This window comes from Danio rerio, chromosome 23, assembly GCF_052040795.2.
Source record: "Danio rerio strain M-AB ecotype USA chromosome 23, GRCz13ab, whole genome shotgun sequence".
NCBI lineage: Eukaryota > Metazoa > Chordata > Actinopteri > Cypriniformes > Danionidae > Danio > Danio rerio.
The window spans coordinates 9,940,991-9,953,117 of NC_141043.1; the positions used below are offsets into that span (position 1 = coordinate 9,940,991).

The 12,127-nt window shown below is 35.8% G+C and overlaps 1 protein-coding gene across 3 annotated transcripts in view; it reads right to left on the bottom strand.

Annotated features, from left to right (window-relative positions):
- Positions 1-12,127, bottom strand: part of lama5 (laminin, alpha 5) — a 201,838-nt gene that overhangs the window by 106,184 nt on the left and 83,527 nt on the right. For all 3 annotated transcript variants that reach the window (XM_087305121.1, NM_001039171.2, NM_001442039.1), the window contains 6 exon segments: positions 9,974-10,092; positions 6,145-6,235; positions 4,052-4,186; positions 3,896-3,940; positions 3,651-3,794; positions 258-395 (listed from right to left, as the gene is read on the bottom strand). In XM_087305121.1, coding sequence (XP_087161247.1) covers positions 258-395; positions 3,651-3,794; positions 3,896-3,940; positions 4,052-4,186; positions 6,145-6,235; positions 9,974-10,092 — 672 coding nt within the window.

A 12,127-nucleotide genomic window follows, 5' to 3' on the forward strand; every position in this document is an offset into this window, starting at 1 on the left:
TCCAATTATATGTGCACATTATATATGCAAATGTGCAGCACATTTTACTGTCCACTGTGTTGATAAATAGCACACAAAAAGCGTATTAAGAAAGTAAATAGGCTGAATTCTGAACAAGTGCTTTCTATAAACAGAACTCTGTGTAGTAAAAGAGTCCAAGCGAATACACAGGAAACAGTTATTGTGGCTGCACTGCAAAGTTCATGGTTTGGCAGCGCTCATTGGGGATTTTGAGATTAGAGTTGGCAAGCACTCACATTGGCACAGAGGGTAGTTGAAGTAGCCTGGTGCACACTGCTCGCATGAATACCCCTGAAACCCACTCCGGCACACACACTGGCCCGTTACTGCATCACAGGAGCCATCTAGGCAACCCTGGCCTGAACACTGGCAGCCTGGGGGAAGGGAGACCAGCGAGAATGTGGGCATGTTTGCATTGCTTTTGTCTTTGGGTGGTATATTGTGCTCAAAACACTGCAACTATGCACAAGATCAACAGCAGTTCAGCAGAGAAAAAAACACTGTGTGTGTGTGTGTGTGTGTGTGTGTGTGTGTGTGTGTGTGTGTGTGTGTGTGTGTGTGTGTGTGTGTGTGTGTGTGTGTGTGTGTGTGTGTGTGTGTGTGTGTGTGTGTGTTTGCTCAGATGTCATCTGCTACAGTGGATTTAAGAGAAAACACAAGAAATGAAACAGGCAGAACAGGACAGCTGATGTGTTATTGGAACTATCTATTAGAGATTTGAACAAACATTTCTAAAAGTCACTAAAACAGACTATGGACATACTTTACTTGAAGGGGTACTTAAAAATGGGTGTTTATGAAACCTTTATAACCATGACATAACATGTTTTTCACAACTGTCATAAGGTGTCATTGACAAATTAATTTTGCTCCACTAAAAAGAAGTCATAAGTAAAATATCCATGACACAATTATGACCTTATGACAATCATGTTTATGAAATATACAGTTGAAATCAGAATTATTAGCCCCCATAAATTATTAGTGCCTCTGTTTATTTTTTTCCCCAATTTCTGTGTAATGGAGGGAAGATTGTTTCAGCACATTTCTAAACATGATAGTTTTAATAACTCATTTCTAATAACTGATGTATCTTTGCCATGATGACAGTAAATAATATTTTACTTCATATTTTTCAAGACACTTCTATACAGCTTAAAGTGACATTTAAAGGCTTAACTAGGGTAATTAGGTTAACTAGACAGGTTAGGGTAATTAGGCAAGTAATTCTATAACAATGGTTGTTCTATAGACTAACGAAAGAAAAATCAGCTTAAAGGGGCAAATCATTTTGTCCCAAAAATGGTTTTAAAAAAATTAAACACTGCTTTTATTCTAGCTGAAATAAAACAAATAAGACTTTCTCCAGAAGAAAAAAATATTATCAGACACACTGTGAAAATTTCCTTGCTCTGTTAAACATCATTTGGGAAATATTTAAAAAAATAAAATAAAATCAAAAGGGGGCTAAAAATTCTGACTTCAACTGTATATGTATTATTTATGTATTTAAGTTATGTTGTCCTAGCAATGTCAAGTTGTCATGACAAAGACATCCCTTATATTATAAAATACACAAGACTTGTCATTTATATAGTTTTGAATGGGGAAAAGTGTAACGTCAATATGGTGAATGAAGCCTACTAGTAAAGCAGACAATCATCGATTGCCATAACCTTGACATTTCTTTAGGGGAGAAGCTCAGACCAGAAGTGTGCATTTTTCGACAGTTTTTTGTGGTCAACAAACACATTGAAATCTCTGCGAATAGTTGCTTCGCAGACATAAGATTAATATCCAAATAAAGCTTGACATCTCTACTTTTAAATGAACCAATGCACTTGAAAACAAAAGTTTTCTGGTATTGTAATCTCTACGAGGGGCAACGCAGTGGCACAGCAGGTAGTGCTGTCACTTCAAAACAAAAAGGTCTCTGGTTCGAGCCTCGGCTGGGTCAGTTGGCATTTCTTTGTGGAGTTTGCATGTTCTCCCTGCTTTCGTGTGGGTTTCCTCTGAGTGCTCCGATTTCCCCCACAGTCCAAAGAAATGCGGTACAGGTGAATTGGGTAGGCTAAATTGTTCGTATGTGTATGAGTGTGAATGATTGTGTATGGATGTTTCCCAGAGATGGGTTGCGGCTGGAAGGGCATCCGCTGCATAAAAATGTGGTGGATAAGTTGGCGGTTCATTCCGCTGTAGTGACCCTGGATTAATAAAGGGACTAAGCGGAAAAGAAAATAAATAAATGAATATATGAATGTAATATCTACGAAACGAATGCGAGTTACAGTCTGTCCAAATTTTTTTGGAGAATTTAATGTTTCCCCATTCAGACAGAATGCCCAAGCATACTGCTCGAGAGGCGTTTCAAAGATGGCCGCGGAGTGAAATGACTTGCTTTAAGTGGACTTTGACTTAAAGACAGTTGCTAAAAGCACATTTAAAAAAATCATATTCATAACGTGTCATGTAATGATTATAAAGCTATCATGATAGTCTTATGAACACCCACTTCAAAATGACTGTGAAATGACTGCATTTCTGTAATTATTTGACTAAAACTTGTCATCTTGCTGTAAATTATTATGAAACATTTTGGCAACAGATATATTTTTGATAGAAAAAGTTGTGTCCTTTAGATAAGAATTAACAGTAGGCAATTTTTTGGGAACCTACAAATTGATCATTTCCACAGATCAATTTTTTTTTAGTTGAAAAGTGCAATAGGTGGCAGCATGGAGGCCCAGTGGGTAGCACAATCGCCTCACAGCAAGAAGGTCACTGGTTCGGGCCTCAGCTGTGTTGGTTGGCATTTCTGTGTGGAGTTTGCATGTTCTCCCCGTGTTTGCGTGGGTTTTTTCTGGGTGCACCGATTTTCCCCACAAGTCCAAAGACATACGGTACAGGTGAATTGAATAAGCTAAATTGGCTGTAGTGTATGAGTGTGAATGAGTGTGTGTGAATGTTTCCCAGTAATGGGTTGCAGCTGGAAGCGCATCCTCTGCGTAAAACATATGCTGAATAAGTTGGCGGTTTATTCCGCTATGGTGACCAAAAATTTATAACGAGACTGAGCTGAAAAGAAAATGAATGAATCTTGTAGTGCCTTCTGTATCAAGGCCAATAAAGCCAGATTCAATAAATAAATGCAAAAAAACTTTTAGCATAAAAAAAAACAAATGTTTAGTTTTTTATTTAACAAATATTATGTTCTTTTTTTTCAGAGGTTAAACATGAACCACCAACTATTCCTGAATATGAAATGTGGAACTATTTCAGCCAATTTACTTCATCCAGTTCACCTATAGTGCATGTCTTTGGACTTGTGGGAGAAATCAGAGCACCTGGAGGAAACCTACGCCAAAACAGGGAGATCATGCAAACTCCACACAGAAATGCCAACTGACCCAGCCTAGACTTGAACCAGCGACCTTCTTGCTGTGAGGCGACAGTGCTAACCACTGAGCCACCGTGCTGCCCCATACATATATAGATATATATATAATGTGATTAAACAAAAACAAAATATTTATTCCTACATAGTTTAACAAATGTAACGCCTACAGCGTGTGTGTGTGTGTGTGCGTGTGTGTGTGTGTGTGTGTGTGTGTGTGTGTGTGTGTCTTTACGTTGGCAGTTGATGCTGAAGTATCCATGAGAGCAGGTGTCACAATGTTCCCCAGTGAATTCAGGTTTACACACACATGTATTGGTGCGAGGGTCCGGCCTACAGGAGTTTCCTTCAGTGCCAGCAGCATTACACTCACAGTCAACTAAACACAAAAACACATTAAAAAACCGTGAGAAATCAGCAAACAAGAATCAAGTTGAATCATATGACATAATGCTAAAGATGAGTCAATCAGTGTCTTACTGATGTTTTCTCCTGCAGGTCTGACCTCTCCGTTGATTAACACCTCTGAAGTGAATAAAATGTTTGTTAATAGTTTTGAATGACCTTCTGCACTGGGGGAAGTTTTAGATGAAATGTGCTGTTAGAAGCCTGCAATAAAAGTGGACATAGACTTACGGTAGCATTCAGGGAAGTGTTCGTATCCCTCTGCACACTGGTCACAGTTCTCGCCAGTGTAGTTGGGTTTACAGTAACAGCGTCCAGTTCGGTCCTCACATGTGCCCTCGGTGAACTCAGATTCACACTGGCATTCTGCAAGAAACATGAGAGAATCAGAGAAAAGTGAAGAAAGGAAGATATCTACAGTTGTATTTTCATTTATATGACTGTATGACCAGCATTATTACTGCTAAATAAAACAATTAAAAATGTTAATAATCGAGGAAAACATGATAAACACGATAACATGATTACCTTATAAACACTAACAGTTTAAAAATGGTACCTTGGAAACTAAGTGAAATAATAAGACAAGTTTAAGTACTAAAAAGAAAATAATACTAATTATTTATTAAACTATAAATATAATAAAAAAATAAATATAATTAATAAATATATATAGTTGAAGTCAGAATTATTAGCCCCCCTTTGTTTTTGTTTTTGTTTTTGAAAAATTTCCCAAATGGTGTTTTACAGAGCAAGGAAATTTTCACAGTATTCACAGTATTGCCGAGTTCAGACTGCATGATTTTAGCCCCGATTTTGACTCACCGACAGGTTTGGAGAAATCACAGACAAATGCCTGAAATCACAGGCAAATCGGCGCTCAAGCACATGAGTGACAATCACACAGTATGAACTATCAAATTCGCGATCTGGGAGAATCGCCGATGAGTCAACGATGCCTGTGAGATATTTGGCGTGCTAAATATCCGGAGTTGTCGGCGATTTAAATCATGCCGTGTGAGATGAGTTTTGATGGAAATAACATCGGAGATTGGCTACAGTCAGTAAGAGTGCAGCATTCACTTGCGTGTGTGTAGCTACAGGTCAGCAGGACCACACCACAGGCTGGGGGAGAAGTTTCAGAGAGGGGAGAAGCGCTCATTTTCAGTTTATTTGGACCCAAGAAATAAAGGAATAACTAGTGGAAGTTTGACAGAAGCACTCGTGTCTGTTTGACGCTTCATACAGAAAGTTAAAAAAGAAAGTTGAGGAGAAATTGCTTATTTCCTTCAAACCCAGGTGAGCAAATATGTACAGTTTCTACCCATTAAAGGATTCTTTCTCATTTTTAATAATAAATGATATACTACGTGTTTTTGGCTCGGAGATGTAGTTTGGACGAAGTTGTCAGCGATTCTTCCTATTGTAAAGTCGTGCAATGTTAAAGCCCTTGTCACCAATCCATCTTGCAGTGTAAACAAAGCAGCGACAAAACGCTAGCCCAGATAGTCATGCAGTGTGAAAACATCTGTGACACGACTACTTTGAAAACCATGCAGTCTGAACTCGGCATTAGTCCCTTTATTAATCAGGGGTCGCCACAGCGGAATGAACCGCCAACTTATCCAGCACGTTTATACACAGCGGATGCCCTTTAAGCTGCAACCCATCTCTGGGAAACTTCCACACAAACAAACTCGTTCACTATGGACAATTTAGTTAAAGAAAATTTATGAATAAAAGAATGAATGTTTACAAAAACATTTTCTGGAGCTTTCTATGCAAATATTAATAAAAATCCATGTTTAAATTTATTTCAGCAAATCCTAACTAATATTAATCACAATATATGTGGTAAAACTAACAAGTCCTAATAAAAACAATCATGTCTTTTTCATATTCTGAATGTTTTGTTTTTAAGGTTACAACATATTTTACATTTTTCACATTTTTTCAACTTACCATAATTCACAAATATTTTTAATAATCATTATTATATATTTTTCTGGAACAGCACAAATTAAAATCTAAATACAAGCTGCAGATGTGCCACATGACCCTTAGTCAAGATTAGTGATTAGTGTCAAGATTTTTACATTATACATTTCTATTTTATTTATTTTTTTATCAATTAAAACCAGACTAATTAACTTTGACATACTGTAGCTCTTTTGTTGGCTTGATCGCTTCTTTCTCCTTTTTTTTATTGGATAAAAAATTATGTTAGGCTGCTTTGACACAATCTACATAGTAAAAGCGCTATAGAAATAAAGATGAACTGAACTAAATAAAAAAGCATTTGTTAAATGACGTGTATGACTCACTTGAACAGGCGAATGGTGACTCTAGAGGATGGTCAGGTGATCTGTAGTAGCCAGGAATACAGCGCTCACAGTTGACGCCTGTGGTGTGATGCTACGAGAAAACAAGTCAACAAAATCAAAGGATGTACTTATAAACGAGAGAAACTCTGTGTTGCATTTGATGGACAACATGCACTCACACCTTTTCCAAAGTCATCAAATTTACGCACTTTTCCATCATTTTACAACTGTGGCTAATTACATATTTACATACATGTGCATACATAATTGACCCTTCGCTAAACCCCGCCCAAAAACCGCCACCCACCAATCGTGGCTTAGCAACTGTAGTGCAGGGGCTCTGTCAAGCTTTCGAGCAATTGCATATGGATTGTGCATATCTGATACCCGGTTGATACCTTAAAGTTTGGCTGGTGCAGTGGAATTTTTCCCCTTTTCAAAACCTAAAACTCAAAAGGAGAAATATCAGCTTGGATCAAGCTGTGTGAGGGGGCAAAAGGAGCGGAGCTAAATTGGTTTGTTTTGATATTCCTGAAACATTCAGCAGGCACGTGCACACATAGGGCTAAACCTGTGCAGTCCACATGCCCTCTTTTTAATCTTTGATAGAAAGTGCACTTCCAAAATGATCCTTAGTGCCCCAGTTTCACCCTCCAGCCCCCACACCACCCCCCGCCACCATGGTCTTCAGTTCTCGTGAGCCATAACCACCCACCCCTGCCATCCCCCCCTATCCTGCACATGCCACTAGCATAGTCTCTTCAACGGGGCAGACATTCAGTGATAGACAGACGGCTATAACTTCGCCATAACGTTAGTAACTTATACTAGCGAATAGGTCATAATGACATGAGTTATTGATCCGGAAGACAAGAATCTGCAAATCTGTTGCTAACTTTACTGAACTTCATATTTCCATCTGTTTCAAGCTATGAATGTTTGAAATTACAAATCAACAGAACAAAACTGAAATATGATCACAAAAACTAAGCACTTGCGATCAATTTACTTTACCCGCAGCTGTTTTTCAGCCATTTATAAAGAGAACACAAACATACTGACAGTTATAGGTAACTTACTGTACATTGTTATGGGCCAATGATGCTAATATTCAGCACAAATCCATCAGTTCACCCTTTCTGGCTGTTCTTTCTATAAATGAACTATGTAAAAGCACTGTCATGCGTGTTTCCTCGTCGGTTAGTAACGGTATATTACATTGCACAACAATTAGTCCAATGGGCTTTTTGGCTAAATATAGAGAAATCCCGGTTTCATTTGTTATTATTAGATTATTCTGAGCATGAGCTAAGCTGTTGAATGGTCAGTGTATGAGGCGGCTAGGCTAAGCTAGCTTCAGTTTTGATTGATTTATTCAACCGATTTAATATTAGTTGCCTATTATGTGGTGAATATACCCCTGTAATGCATACTGCAGTCCTTTTTTTGTCTGGCTTTCTCGGATATCTCACCTGTTCGCTAAAAATGACATTATATCCCTGGCAATGTCTGACATTTTAAATGCACATTTGTAAATAAACACAACTTTTTGTTAACATAAAATTGTATGTTAAGCACTTTGACAAAAATGTAGAAATTATATTTGTTGCAAGCAAATTCAAAAATAAGTGCTTAAAATGTCACTAAAATGCAATATTTGAACATCATAATATATTAGAAAATTTGTGCAAAAGGTCTACTTTTTGAGAAAAGAGAACCACCCCTTTTAACAGTCTGGCTATGGGTCTGCAACAGTGCTGAGATGATCGTTCTGTGTAAATAAAATAATCTGCTAGTTGGGGAAAGTAAAATAATCAAACTGAAAACAAGATTATTTTGCTTACCACATTGGCACATTATTTGGTTTGTTTTAAGAAGAAACTCACTTAATTTTGACTGCTATTTCTGAAAACAATATGTTTTGCTTGACTAGAAAATGCTTCTTAATTTAAGAATTTTAAGATACTTGCACTACACTGCAAAAAAAAAAAATGCTTTTCTTGCTTAGATTTTTTGTCTTGTTTGTAGTCCAAATATCTAAAAATTCTTAATTCGAGATGAATTATCTAGACAAGCAAAACATGTTGCCTTGTTTTAAGAAATAATCTGCTAATATTAAGTGATTTTTACCTTAAAACCTGCCAATGGGGTAAGCAAAATAATCTTTTTTTTCCTTTTGACAAAAGATTACTTTGCTTACCCATTGGCAGATTATTTTGCTTGTTTTCGGGTAAAAATCACTTAATATTAGCAGATTATTTCTTAAAACAAGGCAACATGTTTTGCTTGTCTAGAAAATTCATCTCGAATTAAAATTTTTTAGATATTTGGACTACAAACAGAACAAAAAATCTAAGCAAGAAAAGCATTTTTTGCAGTGTAGAGACAAAAACAAATGGGAAATTTGGTGTGTAGCCTCCATACCTATCATACACCCAGCGCAATGTGATGCAAGGTGCGACGCGAATGTTATTTGCTAGTTTCAGCTCGACGCAAGTGTCATTTTGACATTTTGCGCCATTCTGTTTTAATAGCAAATGCATTTGCGCTCATATGTGGGACCATAGGCATTCTGGTCTAAAAAAGGAGGTGTGTTAAGGCGCATTGTTGACGCATTGCTATTTTGAGGAACTAAAATAGACTGCACAATAGACCAGCTCAAAGCAGGTCTAAAGTCCCAAATATATTTACAAATTTTCCAAAAATTAAAGGATTACAATATTACAATAATTATTACTTTATATAATTAAAAAACCACCACCTCCATGCCTTCTCACCTCGGGGGGCTTTATTTTTGTTTATTCATGACAACTTGCTTTTGTATGATGTTATTATTATAATGTTAGCATTATTAGCAACATTTACTTTATGCATATTTATATTTGTTTTATTAAAAACAAGCTTAGATTTGTCCACCTGTTTTAACCCATATGGGGCACAGCATGTGTATTAGGATATAACTCATAATATAACATTATTGTTCATTTATGTGTTTGCTGGAAATTAGAACTGAGTTTAAAAATAGTTTTGAAACAAATCTTCGCACTTAACAAACAAAACTAATTATGTAGGCTAATAGATGTCTTCAGTGGATTGCGTAGCTTCCTTATCCACGTAAGAAAGTGAAAGTGAAAGTAAAGGCCAAATGGAGGAGGCTCATCTCTCATTCTCACACTGCAGATGGTCTGTTTAACTGTTTTCTCTCTAGTGAAGTGTTCAGTTTTTACACTTACAATGTCTGTCATGTAAAAAGCAAATGCGCTGTGGCGCAACACTACTGACTCTTAAAGGGAATGGGAGATGAGACTCTAATTGGTTTATTTTCAAAACACACCTAGAAGTTATTAAGAGAATAAGCTCAACCCTGTTAGGTCATGCACAGTGGCGCAAAGCGGATTTTTCCGTCCTTAAAACAGCAAAAGTGGATTCGGATACGCCCTTAATGCTTTTGCACCCTGCGCTTCAGACTTTGCGCCTAGATATTTAAAAGAGAGCCCAGAGTGTTCAACACAAATAATCTCTCGTATAAGAGCGAAAGCAAATGAACACATAAACCAAACATTTTCTGCACTTTATCGTACAGAAGAACATAAATCATAACTCAAAGAAAAATTGAGAAAGCAACATAACTTCATTTTCAAGCAATTTCAGGCACTTTTCAAACCTCAGAAACACTCAATTAAAAATGAAAACATTTTCAAGAATTTCCAGCACCTGTACGAAGTCTGTTTGTTGGCCCGAAATGATGCCTTGGCAAGTTGTAAACCACAACCAATGCCTTTATTACTACAATTGCTTCATAATTGTATGTTTGTACACCTGAGCCCACCTGGCACTCGACACACACTCCACCGCCATTGTATTCTCCCTGCATGTCCAGACTGGATCTGCGTTGATCGATCTCTGGGTCGTAGTAGCACTCTGAAGAGTGTCTGTGGCAGTTACATGCTGCAATACACACACACACACACACACACACACACACATACACACACAGAGAGAGAGAGGGAGTGAGAACACCATATAATCAGCTTAAAAAAATAAATCATGCTGAGGTTAATAACTCTTCTGGCAGCACAGAGACAAAATACCCAAGCGGAGGAAATAAAAGACATACACACTTCAGTCAGAACCCCTGAAGAGTTCAGACTGTCCAAATGTGAATGACAGCAGAGAAGGGAAGAAGAAAGAGAACAGTGATTAGCTTGGAGGGAAGTTAGAGATGAGAAAATGTCTTTAAACTTTTTAATCGTACTTTTATAATTTGTATTTAATCTTACAAGACCTACCAGAGACCAAAATATTACTAACAGTTGTTTCTGTTACAACAAAACTGTTAACTTGGCTCTAGACGTAACTGATACAAACCAAATATAAATAGAATTTCACAATGGTAACATAAGCTGCAGATCTGTATGTATGTCTAATGCATTCAACATACACACACAGTGTCTAGTCTGGTATTTTATTTGGAACATTTACATTTGCTTTTCCATGAAACTTATTTGATTGATTAATATAGTAATGTTTTTTATGTATATGGTCAACAATTGATGTCAAATAATATTTTCACATTTTTAATGGTTCTGTTGAGTTTTGGTTTTTTGTTACCGAAGTTTTTTTATGGAGCATTAAATAGAATTTTGTTACTGTATTCATTTTATCTCCCATGTTCATGCTTTTCTTAGTTTACGATGATTAATAAATTATTACGTTTGTTTGTAAAACATATTCCCTGTTTTCCTTGTTTTAATGTTTTTTACAAAATTATTAGCCCCTTTAAGCTAATTTTTCTTTCGTTAGTCTACAGAACAAACCATTGTTGTAGAATTACTTGCCTAATCACCCTAACCTGCCTAGTTAACCTTATTAACCTAGTTAAGCCTTTAAATGTCACTTTAAGCTGTATAGAAGTGTCTTGAAAAATATGAAGTAAATTATTATTTACTGTCATCGTGGCAAAGATAAAACAAATCAGTTATTAGAAATGAGTTATTAAAACTATTATGTTTAGAAGTGTGCTGAAACAATCTTCCCTCCATTAAACAGAAATTGTGGAAAAAAATAAACAGAGGCACTTATAATTCAGGGGGGCTAATAATTCTGACTTCAACTGTATATATATATGCTTTATTTTACTCATTTATTTGGGTTATTTTTAGGAAAAAAAGTATATTTGTGTGTGTCTTTGTGTGTTTTACATAATAAAAATACATTAAATAAATAAATATAAATGTAAGGTGCCACTTACTGTGAAAAAAGCCTAACATTTATTTGTTTGTTCTATAATTAATTGAAAATTCAAATTTAATTAAAAATATATCATTTTAAACCTGCCTTCATAAATATTTTGACGTCATGTAAAATTTCCCATCTTGATTTCAAGCAATAAAAACAGCAAAGGTTAAAAGAGAAGGTTGTGTTTAATGTGATGCTACAACGTAAATAAAACATTAAGATTGTGTTTATGTGTATGTTCTCAATCATGAAAATTGAGTAAAAGTGATGTTATAAATTTGCGTTTTAAATGTTGTTATTTAAAAATGTTTTAAATGAAAAAGCAATGTTATAAAGAAATGTAAGTTTCTTGCCTTATATTTTGTATTCAAATGACATGTATTAATCATATGTTTTTTTCACACTTAAAATACTAATAACAATTGACAATTGCGTTTTATGAATGACCAAGGACCACATTTCAGCTAAAAAACTTTTTACTAAAACAAAAAAAAAGTTACCTACTACATCTTAGATGGCCTGAAGTTTAGTAAAACTAAAAACTATCCCTAAAATTATATGTCTGTTTTCATTCAATTTTTTTTCAAAATGAATGGTTATGGCTATAAATATATTTAGTTAAATACATTAATGTTTTCTGTTACTTATTTTATAAATAAAAAGCAAACATTTAATTTGTGATTAGCAAAGTCTACTAAAGGAGGTCGAGACTTCACATCTATGGCCCCTAAACTCTTGTGTAGCC